At 38.2% G+C, this 18,395-nt stretch overlaps 1 protein-coding gene across 1 annotated transcript; it reads left to right on the forward strand.

The window, feature by feature from the left end:
- The first annotated feature begins 2,595 nt into the window (after positions 1–2,595).
- Positions 2,596–16,356, forward strand: LOC306874872 (uncharacterized protein). The gene is made up of 4 exons (XM_079425163.1): positions 2,596–2,763; positions 10,083–10,391; positions 10,622–10,942; positions 15,032–16,356. The coding sequence occupies exons 1-4, from the start codon at positions 2,709–2,711 to the stop codon at positions 15,157–15,159; spliced, it is 813 nt and encodes a 270-aa protein (XP_079281289.1). The 5' UTR covers positions 2,596–2,708; the 3' UTR covers positions 15,160–16,356.
- Positions 16,357–18,395: the final 2,039 nt, after the last annotated feature.

Below are 18,395 nucleotides of genomic sequence, written 5' to 3' on the forward strand. Positions count from 1 at the left end.
TTGGTTTAATGACTGTAAAATAAAGCTTTGCTTACCAATGCTCTCTTCTGAACTGGAATCCTTCCCATTTGGTGTACGCTGAGGCCCTCTGGTTGCCAAAACTATGAATATTCTTCAAAACTTGAATCTGTAGACCAGGGCTGGGCAATGTGGGCCCTGGAAGGCGACTGTCCTGCTAAAGTTTAATTCGCCTGCACAGGCTAATAGGTCTTCAAGATAACTAGAAATCTACAGGCAGGTGTTTTTTATTAGGGCGGAGCTAAACTCTGCAGGACAAAGGACCGAAGTTGGCCAGGCCTGCTGTATATGGCATCCTTTTTATGGTGTTGTCAGTTGCATTGCACTTTTTTTCAGTTTGCACTGTATTAATTGTATGCTGCAATTTTGCTCATGATTTGGAAATATAAAAAAGTAGAAATATTTGTCATGCCAAATAAACCACCTGCTGAACTGATAGCTACATCTATGAATCATATAGGGCTTATACTTCCTTTATAGAAATAAAATTGTGTTTTTTTTCTCTCATGCAGATGCCCAAATATTGTATACTTTGGAGAGACTTTTGGACTGTTAGGTTCTGATTGGATAGTTGATGAGCAAACCCCCCCCTGGGCGCCGGTCAGAGCACCAATAATGAGGAGACAGGTGATCAGCTTTAAATGGTGTATTGGCAGAGAAAGGTAGGGCCACAGATGTACAATAAAAGGTGAAGATAGTTTGCAAAAAATTAGTACAATAAACTAAATTAGGCTATATAAACAACAGTAAACATTCACTGTTACAAAGTCAATGTATTCCTAATTCACATCAGTGATATTTCTCTTAAACATACGGTTAAATGAAGGGAAAGAAGGTCTTTCACCGAATACTACAAGCCATGAGTGATAATTTGTCACTATGAACATACAGCTCCCATGTATGAATAGAATCTGAGCAGCATTTACATAAACATAACGCTCATCACTCATTCGGTAATTTAACAGAACAACATTGCGTCATTCAAACATCTTTAAGAAACACTGTAACACATAACACTGGTTTATAACCAGATAATGAATGAATAATCACAAGTAACATTCCCAGACTGAATAATACAGAACGATCGTTACAGGACATGTCTGGGCAGGTTCGTCGGATACAGACGCATATAACACTGTTCTGATCAATGTTAACACAAATATAAATAAAATCGGCTTGCTGTGCGGTCAGCGACTAACACCTTGATATTAAATCTGCAGCAATCACCACGAACAAACTCGAATAATCATCCTTTCAGCCACTGGCTTGAACAGATCACACTAACACGGCAAACAACGGCAGCTCAAATGAACTACACTGACCTCTTCCGTCATACTACTGCGACTACAGTTTCAAATTAAAAGTCCCTCTTGCAGGAGCCTTTAATACAGTATACTTTGTTTATTTTTAAGAAAGAAAGAAAGAAAGAAAGAAAGAAAGAAAGAAAGAATTTGGAAAACCATCTAGATATATTAATTTATTTATTAATGCTTTTTTCCATTTTGCACTTCTACAGTGATTGAACGCCACCTAGTGGTTACTATCATAAACAGGACAAGCTCACTTTCCTATTGAGAATTTCAGAGGTTTACAAGCTTAAGTATGTTTAATGCTGATTAACATCAATAGGAAAACACACCATCTGTAAGAAAACACTTAGATTATTAGATTGATTGAAAGAAATCACCAGATCAGTTAGTATTAATGATCTTGTGTTGGATCTGCTTACACCTGAGCAGTGAATAGATGCTTAATGCCTGGTGCTCACATGTGGTTTGAGGTAGCGATATAGCAGCAATAGTAGTATTGGATTCTATTGTATATATTTGGGACAGTAATTACCCCGAGGTACTGTAGTAGTAGCCTATATTGGCCTACTGTAGTGTTTGTATTAAATTTTATTGACAACTGGAGGTTGGCCAAACTAAATAATCAATTTACACTTCAACACTTCAATGGTGGGCTTCAGTTTTCTATAGTGAAAGGAATGGATATGCTTCAGTCTTTTTTTACAGTCTATGTGTCAACCTCATGAAGTCCAGAGTCTGTGGTTCTGGTGTCTGTGATGGTCAGAGATCCAGTCTGTCTCTGAATCTCTCATCAGCACCATCATAAAAGACAACTCCAGCTGTCTCTCTATTGATACCGTATTACATCATATCTCTGTGTAAAAGTAACAGTGTTTAGAGTAAAAGAGTATCCTCATCACAGCAGACAATGGAGAAGAAAAAGAAACAGTTGCTAAGACTTGCACTGCAACTATTCAGACTTTCACTAGCCTTTCAAAAGATTTGATGGACAACATCCACAGAAGAATATGTTCATAAAATCAAGCGAGTTACGTGTGACAGCATCAGTAAATTCACATCTAGATATATTAATTTAAATATTTATTAATGTGTTTTTCAAACGTGACATACAAACAAGGAAACCAACAAAGTGAAATGTTTTAATAACATACTCTCTAGTAAAGCACGACCTAAAAGGAATATTCAATAAGTAGTGAATAATAGTTTTAGAGAGGAAGTGTTGTTGAACACATGGGGCATGGTCTAATTCAGTCTGGAGGAATGCAGCAGTCTAATTCAGTCTGGAGGAAGTTAGTAGATAGTTCACATTATTAACAGCTTGTTCTCTACACATCTTTACTGCAAGGTTTCAAATTCGACTGAAACTATTTCAGACTGACGATGAAAATGTTTCTCACACTGGCTTTTTACTGTTTGTGCTGCTGCCGTCTGGTTGGTAAGTTACAGAACTTTTTTTTTATTTTTTTATGCATGCTATTTTTGTGGAATTCAATTCCACTATCAATAAATAAATAGTGTAATGCATAAATTACATTATTTATTTATGCATATAAATGTTATAATGCAGCCTGTACAAATATTAGTTTGTGTAAAATAATAATAATAATAATAATAAATATCTAATAGAAGTTTCATGCTCACTAGGCTGTTTCCTTGATTTTAGTTATGATGTTAATACGTTGCGGTCTTGATGTAGCCAATTGCTGCATTGCTGATCATGGTTTCAAGCATCAATATATCTGCCCTATCCAGTGCACAAAATGTGCAGTAATCAAGTATGCAGATATTTTGATAAATCCAAATAGCCTGAGATAAGGTATCACAATTACAAGATCTGCCATCTGTCAAATAATCTCTGATGCATTATGTGAGCTACATAATACATAGACTGGTTTATATACGAGTCTCATCCACAGCTGTTAAAAACTAACACTGGAACATACATCCACTAAAAACTACTGCCTTATAGCAGATTAAGAAACTGAGCAAAAATGACAAAAGGGACGCTAGTTTTGAGAAAAGATTGTGCAACACATATGTTTAACAGTTAAACACAGTCCATGCAGTGTGTCACAAGCCAGGCCTATGTGGCTCTCTCCGATCGCCACCAGAGGGCACCCTCACCCGAGTATTGACTGTTTCATGAACTCCATTTCCCATCTGCCCCTTACCTAGGACTAATCATCGCCAGGTGATTCTCATTACCACCCCTACTTAAGCCACACTCGCACTCCAGTCTGTGCGAAGTCTTGTTTAGCCTGTCTGACATTTCTGAGCGTTTCTCTGATTGCTGTCGCTGTGCATCACCTCGGACTGTTGATACTCCTGTGATTCTCTGCCGCCTGCCCTCACCTTCTGCCTGGTATAAGTTTGATTCTGATTCCTGTGATATTCCTGACGCTGTTGTATGACCTCTGCCTGATACACGTTTACGATTCTGATACCTGTGACATTCCTGACGCCGTTGTATGACCTCTGCTTGTTTGACTCTGATTATTATACTTATCATTATTAAACATTGCAAATGGATCCGATCGCTTCTGACTCATTGTTACAGAAGACTTCGCCACAACAGGATCCAGCAATGTGGACTCAGCTGAATTCGGAGGTCTCAGCTCAAGGCTCAATGTTAGCAGCACACCATCAACAACTGCAGAAACTCACTTCACTCACTGAGGAGTTGGTGAAGACACTGCAAACGCTGCATCTGGCGGTCCCGCTCACAAACGCCATGCCGACCACGCCCTCACCGCCGCCTAATGTTTCTTCAACGCCTCCTGCCTCACCCAGTCTTCGGTTATCTCTCCCAGACAAATACGACGGCACCCTGGGAAAATGTAAGGGATTTTTGATGCATTGCTCCATATACATATATCAACCAACAACCTGCCATTTTTCCCCACAGATAAGTCAAGTTTCGTTCATCTGCTCGTTACTCACCGGAAGAGCATTGGACTGGGCTACCGCTGTATGGGAGGGAAATAACTCATCCTTTCCATCCTACATCGTATTCATGCGTCAGTTCCGGGAAGTATTTGAACATTCCGCCAGTGGAAAGGAGGTAGGAGAGGAGCTGATATCACTGCGCCAGGGCAATAAAACAGCGGCGGATTACACCCTCACATTTCGTACTCTTGCTACACAAACTGGATGGGAGAATGGACCTTTAAAGTTACTGTATCGCAAGGGATTGAATGAGGAGCTCCAAGCTGAGTTGGCATGTCGGGACGAGGGCAAGACTTTGGAGCAGTTTATGGAACTACCTATCCGAGTCGACAATCTAATTCGTTCAAGACGGGGAGGTCGAGCTCTTGCACCAAATTCGATGGACCACAGTATCAAAGATACAGAACCCATGCAGATCGGTGTTACTCATATCTCTGCTGAGGAGAGGGAAAGACGAATTCGACAACATCTATGTCTATAGTGTGGAGAGTCAGGACATCTGAGGGCAACCTGCACTTTCCTACTACCCATACTTTTGAAATTCCTGTAACTATTTACTGCAACGATAAATCCCTAGAGACAGTAGCAATGATTGATTCTGGAGCGGCAGGAAACTTTATTGACGTCTCTTTCGCTAAAGCTCATGATATTTCTCTCCTGTCATGTGAATCACTGAGGCGTTAGATGGAAGACCGCTGGGTTCTGGAAGTATCAAGTTTTTGACCCCCAAGTTAAAACTTCAAACTGGTGTTCTCCACACCGAATTAATCAGACTATTTGCCATAGAATCCCCACGCAATCCTGTCATCCTGGGCCTACCTTGGCTGGAGAAGCACAACCCCCGAATTTCATGGTCCTCACAACAAATTCTTCAGTGGTCGGAGTATTGTCTTAAGTCAGAGCTAAAGCCTGCTGTAATTCCCGTTAAGGAGAAATCCGAGGACCAAGACTGTTCTACGATTCCCAAGCGTTCAGTAAGAGCAAGGCCTCAAAATTACACCCACATCGTACCAACGACTGTGCCATCGACCTGATTCCAGTGTCATCACCACCCAAGGGCAGAATCTTTCCTTTGTCACAACCCGAATCAGAAACCATGAAGCAGTACATTGAGGAATTAGCCAAGGGGTTCATTGTACCCTCTAAGTCCCCAGCATCAGCAGGCTTCTTCTTCGTAAAAAAAGAAAGATGGCAGTCTACGACCCTGCATTGATTATCGTGCCCTCAACGAGATAACTGAAGTTTCGCTACCCCCTACCTTTAGTCCCGTCTGCCTTGGAACAACTACGCTCTGCTAAGTACTTCACAAAGCTGGACCTTCGCAGCGCTTACAATTCAATTCGCATTAGAGAGGGGGACAAATGGAAAACGGCTTTCTCAACCACATCCGGGCACTATGAATATCAGGTTATGCCCTTTGGCCTTGCCAACAGTCTGTCAGTCTTTCAAGCCTTTGTCAATGATGTCTTCCGGGACCTGCTTAACCAATTCGTCATAGTCCACATCGATGACATATTGATTTACTCAGACTCTCTCAACTCCCATATCCAACACGTCAGGACAGTTCTTAAAAGACTCATCCAACACCAATTATACGCCAAACTGCAGAAGTGTGAGTTCCATCAAACTCAGGTCGCGTTCTTAGGATATGTCATAAGCTCAGAAGGAGTCACTATGAATGATCACAAGGTGCAATCAGTACTCAATTGGCCCAAGCCCTCAACGGTGAAGGAACTTCAACGTTTCCTCGGATTCGCTAACTTCTATCGTCGTTTCATCAAGAACTTCAGTATGGTCTCAGCCCCTCTCACATCCATGCTCCAGGGAGCTACACAACGGCTGAAATGGACCCAGGCTGGCGAATATCGAGTTCACGGTAGAGGTCGACGCCTCCAACACAGGCATAGGGGCAGTTCTCTCTCAACGTCAGGGCACTCCACCCAAGCTTTACCCATGCGCCTTCTACTCACGCAAACTCATCTCGGCAGAGAGGAACTACGATGTGGGGGACAGAGAACTGCTAGCCAAGAAGGCCGCGTTCGAGGAATGGCGGCATTGGTTGGAGGGGGCTAAAGTACCCTTTCTAGTGCTCACTGATCATCGCAACCTCAAATATATCAGATCTGCTAAAAGACTCAATCCCAGACAGGCAAGGTGGTCTTTATTCTTCTCACATTTCGATTTCAAAGTAACCTATCGTCCTGGATCTAAGAATGGCAAAGCAGATGCTTTATCCCGACAATTCGACCACCTTCCTACTCCTCAGGCCAACGAACCCATTTTACCTCCCAAAATCATCCTAGCACCAGTATAATGGGATTTAATGACAGATCTCAGAGGCCCAAAGAAACGAACCAGCTCCTGTAGAATGCCCACCTAATTTGACTTACGTCCCCACTGACATGCGTCCCAGAGTGATGCAGTGGGTCCACGAATTACCCAACGCCGGCCATCCAGGTATCAATGCAACAATTGAACTTGTCACAAACCGCTTCTGGTGGCCCACTCTATCATCCGATGTCACTCAGTTTGTCCAAAGGTGTGAGACCTGCAACATAACCAAATCTAGCCATCAACGACCAGCAGGACTTCTTCATCCACTTCCCATACCACAACGACCTTGGTCTCACATTGCAATAGATTTCGTAACTGATCTACCCAGCTCCAATCATTTCACTACCATCCTCACAGTCATTGACAGATTCTCTAAGGCATGCCGTCTAATCCCTCTCACTAAACTTCCCACCGCATTTGAAACAGCAGAGGCACTTCTACAGCAAGTATTCAGGTTTTATGGTCTCCCCGAGGATATTGTCTCCGATAGAGGACCCCAATTCACTTCACGCGTCTGGAAAGCTTTCTGCCAACAACTGAATATCAACGTCAGTCTGACCTCAGGGTACCATCCAGAATCCAACGGCCAAGTCGAACGATTGAACCAAGAGCTCACCCGATTCCTGCGAGCCTACTGTCACAATAATAGACCGACTAGAGCAGATATCTATTCTGGGCTGAGTATGCACAAAACTCCCTAAGAAAAGCTGCCACAGGACTCGCACCCTTTCAGTGTGTTCTGGGACTTCAACCTCCACTCTTCCCCTGGTCTGGCGAGCCATCTGAACTTCCAGCCGTCAATGATTGGTTAAGGAGAAGTGAGGAAACTTGGGATGCGGCTCATGTTCATCTTCAAAGAGCAGCATGATTTTATTTCTGTAAAATAAATTAATGAATGAAACACTGAGCTATAAATAAGAGACTAGAAAGCAGCTAAACTAGACACAGGTGAAGGGGAAATCAAAAGACATGGAAACCTAACACAATAGAAACTAAAGAAAACAGCTAAACCACAGGCAGAGTGAAAACTGAACAAAAATAAAAGTCTGTGAATGACATGATCCAAAGTCATTACACTACACACAATGAAATTGAAATTATATCCAATATTATTTAAGTGGAAATTGTTTGCTTGGAGTACATTAGAATACCTTCTGTTGCAGACTCCACTTTACCACTCCTTCACAGCCTCATTTTGAGCATGTCAATGTGGCTATTACTCCATGTTTGTGGTTAATGTTAGTATGTGCATGTCTTCTTGAGGTGTGAATAGTGTGAGTGTGTGTCCTTGTAGTTTGCGATTTTAAAAAGACCTCCACAATTTCACTTCCTCTATATGAGAAACATTTTTATTGTGAAATATAGTACAGAATCTATGAATGCTACACTCTTAAAAAGATCTTAACAGATCTTTAATGAATCACGTTAAAAAGCATTTAAAAAATCTAAAGAACCTTTTCAGCATTTGAAAGGTTCCATGGATGTTTAAAGTTCTTCTTGGAACCATTGATACCAATAAAGAACCTTTATTCTTAAGAGTGTAATGTTAATATTACTGTGTGAATGTGAGATGTTAATATTATTTACGTGAAATATAAGATTGATTTCCGCTGCATATGCATCTCTATATATCCATGATTTACACTGACAGATTGACAAATAATCTTCATGGCCTATGTCAAGGACACAATCAAGTTAATTATTTTTAAAAAGAAGACATTGCAATGTTATTGTACTGTTGTCCATTTTAGGCAACTACAAAAGTAAAGTCAGGCGCCAGTTTCCTTTTGTGTGAAATCTGTTCTGTTTGGCATGCGATGGAAGTTGCCAGAGTTTTTTCTTTCCTCTTCCTGACATTCATCCGAGGTAAACTGCTTCTTGAATAAGAACAAACGTGGCGGGGTTTAATTCTGTACATGTGGAGTTAATTGGATGGTTGTTCTTTGCTATTGGACAATCTCATGTGAGTGACAAGTTGCCCCGCCCTCGTGCCAGTAAAGGCATCATCAGAGAAGAGATGTAGCTGCAAGAGGGAATTGTTTATTTCCAACCAAACTTATTTTGGTTAAAGATTGTGAGGGCACATAATTAAAAATGGATAAATCCTTTACAATAAATACTTCAATATTCCATAAAAAAATAGAAAAAGTCAATTTTGATTTCTTGCTGGCTTTATTGAAAGATGATCTACATATATTAGTGTTTTGTCTCAATATGCTGTAACAAATTAGCTCAAAGGGGGAATATTAATAATTAATCATAACTTGAGCATTAATTTTGAATGAGAAACGATATTGGTGGGGTTAAATTAACTAGTACTTCACTCATAAAGCATGCATAAAACAAAATACAAGGCAAGAGACAATATACAAGACAGTTAAAATCATGCACACAATGTCCTGGGATGCATGTTTATTCGCTGAAAGGTTTGTCTCTGAGTGACAAAGAGGAAAGATCTGTTTTTATGGGCATCGTGTGGGTTTCAGAAGGTTCTTATCAGATGGTTTCCCTGGTAACTGAGCCCTTTAGGATGCTCTTTCTGGAGAAGGGTCCATAGACCCTCACAGTTTGTCTGATTAGTCCAAACGCTGCGATGCACACCAGTAATGTTATTTTCTAAAGCATGTTTATAAAAATTACTTGATGTACATTTTTTTTACTATGGCCTAATTCTGGTTTAGTCTAAGACCTGTCTGTAAAACCAAGCCTTAATATTTCAGAGGCACAAGGGAACAATCAGATTTAGGCAACCTAGTCTCATGGCATTTGCGTACCTGGGTGCACTTTTTAGCGAGATACGAAATACGTACCAATAATTACATATTACTGCAGTATCTGTTTCCTAAAGAAACAAACACTAGAGGCAGTAAAACTCTGACACCTTTTACTCATTCATACAAATTTACAGAGTTTTGATTAATAAAGCGTATGTTTCGCACAATTACTTTAAGAATATCATGTTACAACTTCAAAACAATATTAATATGCTGGGAGATTTGAAAACTGATGCTTCTGAATGTTAGCATCGCACATATCCAGCCTCGTATCTTTGGGCTTTCATAGCTTGTAGGTTTGTTCGGTAGCTCATGGAGTACGGAGCCATACTTAATGGGTTGGGTTTGGTGTAGGGCATATTTCCAACACAATAGAGCATTAACTTTTAGGGGCAGACCCCAGATATTTGAATTCTGAACCACCGCAGTACGTACCTGTAGCAACATAAAAACACAGCAATAAGTCGTCAACATCATAAAAACACAGCAATACGTACCTATATCAACATAAAAACGTGCCAGGGTTCACATTTAACCTGTGTTTTAGCGCCACTCATTGGACATTTCTCTTTGAAACTGCGGCAAAACGTGCAGTAAGGTACGTAAAATGGTGTCGCACAGAAAGTGCACAGAGGTATGACCAGGTTGGATTTAGGATGGCATAAATGTTTCTGTTCATCGGGTATATTTGGTTATACAGATGCAGTGGAGTCAGTGTCAGTGCTGGAGGGAGATTCAGTCTCTCTAAACTCTGGTCTTACTGAAATGATGGAATATGATCTGATTCGGTGGAGGTTTGGATCTGAAAACACTTTAATAGCTCGAATCATTGTAATTGGTGCCAAAATCATTGCATTTGATGATGTTCTTGATGGGAGATTCAGAGACAGACTGAAGATGGATCATCAAACTGGATCTCTGATCATCACAAACACCAGAACTGAACACACTGGACTCTATCAACTACAGACCGACAGTGTGAGAAAGAGTTTCAGTCTCACTGTCTATGGTGAGTTAAACATTATTTGTAACTTGTTAGATGCATCTTAACACTTCTAGAATTTTGATTATTGATTATTAAAATGACTAGATAATTTTAATTAAGCATCATTGTCCTATATGAAATTTGTCCATGTGTGTAACAATAATCTTTTATAGGCTAAATGTAGAGAGAGGAGTGAAGATCACTGACTGATGATGCAATAAACAATTTCTCATCTATTAATTTCTTTTTTTCAGCTCATCTGCCTGTTCCTGTCATCAGCAGAAACTCTTCACAGTGTTCTTCATCATCATCATCATCATCATCATCATCATCATCACCACAGCAGAATTGTTCATTGGTGTGTTCAGTGGTGAATGTGAGTGATGTGACTCTCTCCTGGTACAAAGGAAACAGTTTATTGTCCAGCATCAGTGTGTCTGATCTCAGCATCAGTCTCTCTCTACCTCTGGAGGTGGAATATCAGGATAAAAACACCTACAGCTGTGTGCTCAACAATCCCATCAGCACCCAGACTCAACATCTGGACATCAGTAAACTCTGTCACACATGTTCAGGTACAGCGGCGCATGTATTCACTGAATTAATTTGATGATTTTACCAAGAGAACTTAAGGTGCCAGAAATTCCGAAATGGTTATGATTTTCTCTTTTTATGTTCTGTGGAGCACAAAAAGACATTTTCCAGAAAAAAAAAAAAAAAAAAAAAAATTTTAAATTAATGCAAGAAAAAGATCATAGAGTGGACATTTAAAAATATATATATTTTGTACATAATAGAAATGCATCAACGATATGCATTATATCAACTGAAGACAGAAGTATTAGCAATTTGTTTAAAGATTTCGACAGGGAAAAAGTAGGAAAAGATAGAAGACAAAACATAAGAACTTGAGGGTAAGACATTTAACCATCAATTAGAATACAAATTAAAATCATCCCAAATTAAAATTGCTCTACTTGCTTTCTTATTTATTCACAATAAAGCAGTGACATATTCAAAATGAGAAAAGAAAATGTGTTTTGTTGTTGGCAAGCTTATATGTGGATATACAATTTTCAAAATGAAATAAAATTAAGTTTATAGCAAAACACGCATTGTTTTTAGTGGATACAGATTCATAATGTCCTGAAATATTGTCTTCAAAAGTTATGGATACATCTTGCTGAATAATAAATGAGCTAATATTTTTGAAAACATTTATTGGCTCAGGAAATAAAGCTTTTAAGTGAGGAGTAACTGCTATTTTTTAAAAGCATACTGATTCCTGATGGATTGAAAAGATTCATTTATAAACACTTAACAAGAAGGGAGCTATATTTTTACTGAACATGATTCAGATGTGAGATTTAAAAAAATTTACAACAAATTATTAAGTAATGGGAGCATCACAAAAAGCTTGATCAAGTCAAGTCAAGTCACCTTTATTTATATAATGTTTAACAATGTAAATTGTGTCAAAGCAACTGCACAGTATCATAAAAGGAAAATAGTGTGTCAATGTAAAATTAAAAGATTAAAAAAAGATTTTCAGTTAAAGGCATTTCTTTATTGAATTCAGCAATGTCATCATCCAGCTCAGATTAGTTTAAATAGTGTCTTTGCAATCAGGTCGACGATATCGCTGGAAATGAAGTGTTCCCAACTAAGCAAGCCAGAGACGACAGCGGCAAGCAACCAAAACTCCATCGGTGACAGAATGGAGAAAAAAACCTTGGGAGAAACCAGGCTCAGTCGGGGGGCTAGTTCTCCTCTGGCCAAACGAACCAGCAGTTCAATTCCAACTGCAGAAAAGTCAGATTGTAAGGGCTCAACTGGTTCCAGTGGTCTTTCCCGATGGCTGTCTAAGTGTTGGGGTCCTCATTGAGGATCTGTCTCTGGCGCTCATCTCGGTTCCCTGGTCTCCGCTGATGTTCAGGGCTGTAGAGGTCATCTCTGGTTGCTGATCCACCATCTGATCTGGAAACGGACTGAGAAACAGAATAGAAACAGACAAATATTAGCGTAGATGCCATTCTTCTTATGATGTAACGAGTACATCATGTGTTATGGGGAGTTTTCCCAGTTCCGGTTGATCTAATAAATGCAGTCTAACAATCCTTTAACGGATTTGAATATTAGAAGTGTAGTAGTGTGTTATGTGTAAGCCAGGTTAAAGAAATGTGTCTTTAATCTAGATTTAAACTGACAGAGTGTGTCTGCCTCCCGAACAGTATTAGGTAGATTATTCCAAAGTTTGGGTGCCAAATAGAAAAAGGATCTGCCGCCAGCAGTCGATTTTGATATTCTAGGTAATATCAAATAGCCAGAGTCTTGAGAACGCAGCAGACGTGGAGGACTATAATGTGATAAGAGCTCGCTCAAGTACTAAGGAGCTAAGCCATTCAGGGCTTTATAAGTAATTAACAACATTTTAAAATCTATACGTTTGATGGGGAGCCAGTGCAGTGTTGATAGAACCGGGCTAATATGGTCATACTTCCTGGTTCTAGTAAGGACTCTAGCTGCTGCATTTTGGACCAACTGTAATCTGTTGATCAAGCGTGCAGAACAACCACCCAATAAAGCATTACAATAGTCTAACCTTGAGGTCATAAACGCATGAATTAGTATTTCTGCATTTGACGTTGAGAGCATAGGTCGCAATTTAGATATGTTTTTGAGATGGAAAAACACAGTTTTACAGATGCTAGAAACATGGCTTTCAAATTCAAGATTGCTATCAAACAGCACACCTAGGTTCCTAACTGATGAAGAAGAATTGACAGAGCAGCCGTCAAGTGTTAGATATTGTTCTAGGTTATTACATGTGGGGTTTTTAGGTCCGATAATTAACACCTCTGTTTTTTCAGAATTTAGCAGTAAGAAGTTACTCGTCATCCAGTTTTTTATATCGACTATGCATTCCGTTAGTTTCTCAATTTGGTGTGTTTCACCAGGCCGCGAAGAAATATAGAGCTGAGTACTCACTTTTGTCATTTAGCAGATGCTTTTGTCCAAAGCGACTTACAAATAAGAAAAAAACTCTATAAATACTATATACCCACATATAAGAAAATAAAGAAATTAAATAAAATTGACATGCATATAACATTTCAATAAACATATAAATTAAAAAAACTCAAATAAAAAGCGATACTTCTATCCCTTGCCGGTGTCCCTGCCCAGTGGATTCGCACGGTAGAGTTGATGGTCTTTACACTTTACTTTTTACTTTTGTCATTTAGCAAAATATTTAGCTGAGTATCATCAGCATAACAGTGAAATCTAACACCATGTCTCCTGATAATATCTCCCAAGGGTAACATCTAAAGCGTGAAAAGTAACGGCCCTAGTACCGAGCCTTGAGGTACTCCGTACTGCACTTGTGATCGATATGATACCTCTTCGTTCACTGCTACGAACTGATGGCGTTCAGATAAGCACGATTTGAACCATGCTAATGCACTTCCACTAATGCCAACAAAGTGTTCTAGTATATTTAAAAGAATGATGTGGTCGATAGTGTCGAACGCAGCGCTAAGATCCAGTAGAACTAATAAAGAGATACAACCACAATCAGATGATAGAAGCGGGTAATTTGTAACTCTAATGAGAGCAGTCTCAGTACTATGATACGGTCTAAATCCTGACTGGAATTCCTCACAAATACTATTTTTCTCTAAGGAATATAATTGCGAGGATACTACCTTTTCTAGTATCTTTGACAGAAAAGGGAGATTTGATATCGGTCTGTAATTAACTAAATCTTTTGGGTCAAGTTGAGTTTTTTTTTTTTAATAACAGCCACTTTTAAGGTTTTGGGGACATATCCTAACGACAGTGATGAATTAATAATAGCCAAAAGAGGATCTATGACTTCTGGAAGCAGCTCTTTTAGTAGTTTAGATGGAATAGGGTCTAACATGTTGTTGGTTTAGATTTAATACATTTATACAATTCTTCCTCTCCTCTTGAGTAATAGATCAGTATTACTCAATCTGCTTAGGGAAGAAAATGGATTCAAAAAATTAAATCAAGCACGTTTGTTTAATTTATGTGAGAATTATTATAAAATTTGCCACACAAATTAGCAATGACTGACTGTCAGATTTTTGTTACTTTTTCAATCTAAAATTTTGCTCACCTACTTCCATCCAACTTTAACAAATGCCACTTCAGCTTTTTGTTTGAAAACTCATCTAATAGTCAAGTTCAACCTTTTTAGCATAATATAACTCTGATTTAAATAGAAGATCTGAAATTATGCATATTATACTTTATTTTTTTCTCTTTCAACAATTTACTGCTAAATGTTTTAATAGAAAATTGACCAATTTAAAAATTGTTACTCCCAATTACAGGATAAAAAAAATAAAAAATTCCCCAATAAGTGCAAATAACATTTATTCGCTTCAAAGAAAATCATTCAATGAAGATTTGATTGATTTAATTTATCAGGTGACTTTGGAGGCCATCTGCCAAAGCCACATTGAAATCCCCTCCAAAAAGATTTTGAGATTTCTATTACAAGGCCCATTTGGGTCACAATCAGAGCATATCTTCCCTTTAATATGATTTTAAGGATGTATACACCAGCTGAAGTCCTTGCTCCATGATCCATCCATAAATCTAAACCCCACTTCATTTGTTGTTGTTGTTTCCAGAAATTCACATCAGTTGTTGTGATACTACTGAAGCCGTGATCCGATTGGTCGTCACTGCTCTGATGGGCGTGGCTGCTGGAGCTGCAGCTGTTCTTCTGGTCAATGACATCAGGTCTACAAGAGGTTAAAAGAAAACAGAACAGATCAAAGATATTCAGACATATATTGGAGTTTTAATCGTACAGATGAAAATATGTGTGGTCCAGTTGTTTAGTGATGGCAAAACAAAGCTTTGCTCTCCATCTAGTGGCCAAAATTATGAATATTCTTTAACATTTCATTTTTAAAATGCCATCCATTTTACATTTGTTTTCATTTCCCCCTTAATTTATGATACTATTTTTGTTACATTATCTGCAGCAACCCCACAAATACAAAAGTAAAAATATTTATGATTTTTATCGAAAACTGAATATTACATACTGGAAAGTTCAAAGATCTATAAATCATATGCCTATATTTTAATTAAAGGGGTGTCAAAGAAAACTTCACAGTTTTAAGCAGCATATTTTAAAAACCACAGACAATGTAAATGGCCATATTTCATATACCTGTAAATTCTGAAGATTTAAAAAAGAAAAGAAAAAGAAAACTGGTGTGATAAAAATTTGTATTTAATGATGTAATGTATCTCTGTCTGATAATGTATAATGTGTTTGCTTGTATCATTGGAAGGAAAAGACAAACAACCAAAAAACAGATCAGACAGAAATATTGTGAATTAATCTATAATAATGATTTACATTTATGCATTTTCAGATGCTTTCATCCAAAGCGAATATATGGTGTACGCTGGGGTCACCTTGTGAAATAAAATTTGGACTGTGTCCTATGGTGTGATATAGCAAAAATGTAGAAAAAAATCTTAACATACAAATAACATGAGAAAAATGGCATTAGCATTAGAGAGGTTTATCTTCAATGTTAGAGGTTGTTATTTTTACATTTTCCATTCCATTTTTCAACTACCAGTATTGGGAAGTAACTCGTTACATGTAATGGAATTACATAATTTAATTACAAAATAAAAGTAACTAATTTATGGTTACTGAGAAAAAATGGTTTAGATACATGTCTAAAAATGTATGTGTTTCATAAATTGCAGTGACTGCTCTCAAATATGAAACACCAATGTTTCAGGAGTTTATAATATGCTCTTTTATTTCCTATATGGATTTATGCAAATGCTTTATTTGAAGATTAACTTAAAAAAAAAAAAAGTTAGATTCCAGTGTTTCCTGTCATAGCTATGCAAAGATTTGATTTAAAAAACAATAGCTATTAAACTATTATGATTTTAAATCTGTATTAAACCTCAATGATTTTAAAGTAAGGGTGATTTTGTGGTGGCTGTGTTTCAAAGGGGACATCGGATGCCCATTTTCCACAAGTTGGTATGATTCTTTAGGGTCTTCTTGAAATGAGTGGTCGTGTAAAACAACACCCTGTTTACCTTCTTACCGTGTCAAAAACAGCTCTGTTCACAGCGACTTGTTTCGCTGCATCTCTCTTTACATGCTAATGAGCTCTGCTCACCCCGCTCCTGTCTTCTGTGGAAGAGCAAAGGCAATTGGCAAATCATCATTAAAATATATAAAGTGTGATACTTATTACTTCTGGAGGTGCAGCTGGATCATGAACAATGGCTACTGATCCATCCTTGAGTTTTAACTTTTTAACAAAACTTGCCTTGAATTGTCCCTCATTCAGAAAGCAGTCTGGAGTAAAATGATTTGTGCAGACATAAACGAGTTTGAGTATTCGTTGGCGCATTACCATCAAAATCAACAATGAATCCACTGCATCCTCAGTGGCTCTGATGTCTGGAGAAAATTAGGACTCATTCTTCTACATCTAACAACAAAACACCTGCATTGCTTACAAGACATTGTCGTCGCTACAGCTGCTCAAGCGCGGAGAAAATGACAGACTTCGGAAATATGCTAATATGGGACAGTACATCAGAGGTTGTGGGAGGGGCCTGAGCAATATGACATCATATTGGCTTGATAACTGTTTAAGTTTTTGAGGGCTGGTTGTGTCTATGCACTTCTTAGACACATTTATATACAAATGAAGATATTTTGCATCCAATGTCTCCTTTAAAAATTATTACAATAATTACAATCTTCATTCAAGTGATGAAGGATTTGGAAAGTCAGAGTAATCAGTCTTCAGCACTACTGTAAGGTTAACCCTGTCTGCTTTATATGTTTCAAAATGATTAACAGTTGAAAACTTTGAAATTTAAAAAGCAATCAAAAAGTAAATGTAATCAGTTACACGCCTGTACACGGTGGCTCTGGATGTTTCTACTCCAGACTCAGTCCACTGCTTCTGCAGGTCCCCCAAGGTCTGGAATCGGTCCTTCTCCACAATCTTCCTCAGGGTCCGGTCACCTCTTCTCGTTGTGCTGCGTTTTCTGCCACACTTTTTCCTTCCCACAGACTTCCCACTGAGGTGCCTTGATACAGCACTCTGGGAACAGCCTATTCGTTCAGAAATTTCTTTCTGTGTCTTAACCTCTTGCTTGAGGGTGTCAATGATGGCCTTCTGGACAGCAGTCAGGTCGGCAGTCTTACCTATGATTGCGGTTTTGAGTAATGAACCAGGCTGGGAGTTTTTAAAAGCCTCAGGAATCTTTTGCAGGTGTTTAAAGTTAATTAGTTGATTCAGATGATTAGGTTAATAGCTCGTTTAGAGAACCTTTTCATGATATGCTAATTGTTTGAGATAGGAATTTTGGGTTTTCATGAGCTGTATGCCAAAATCATCAATATTAAAACAATAAAAGGCTTGAACTACTTCAGTTGTGTTGTAATGAATCTAAAATATATGAAAGTCTAATGTTTATCAGTACATTACAGAAAATAATGAACTTTATCACAATATGCTAATTTTTTGAAAAGGACCTGTATTTATGATTTTTATAAAAAAACTGAATATTACATCCTGAAAAGATCAAATATCTATAAATAATGCCTATATTTTAATTAAAGGGGTGCCATAATGAAAACTTAAAACAGTTAAGCATATTTTAAAAACCACAGACAATGCAAATGGCCATATTTCATATACCTGTAAATTCTGAACATTTTAGAAAGATTAGTTTAATAATCTATATTAATATAAAACTGGTGTGTGATTAAAGGTGTGAGATAAAAATGAGTATTTGATGTGATATGTAATTTATCTCCGTCTGGCAGATAATGTATAATGCGTTTGCTTCTTGTATCATTGGAAGGAAAAAAACAAACAAACAAAAAACAGATCTATAATAATGATTTACATTTATGCATTTTCAGACGCTTTCACCCGAAGCGAATATATGGCGTACGCTGGGGTCACCTGGTGGAATATTTAT

Source organism: Barbus barbus, assembly GCF_936440315.1.
Source record: "Barbus barbus genome assembly, chromosome: 9".
Classification (NCBI taxonomy): Eukaryota; Metazoa; Chordata; class Actinopteri; order Cypriniformes; family Cyprinidae; genus Barbus; species Barbus barbus.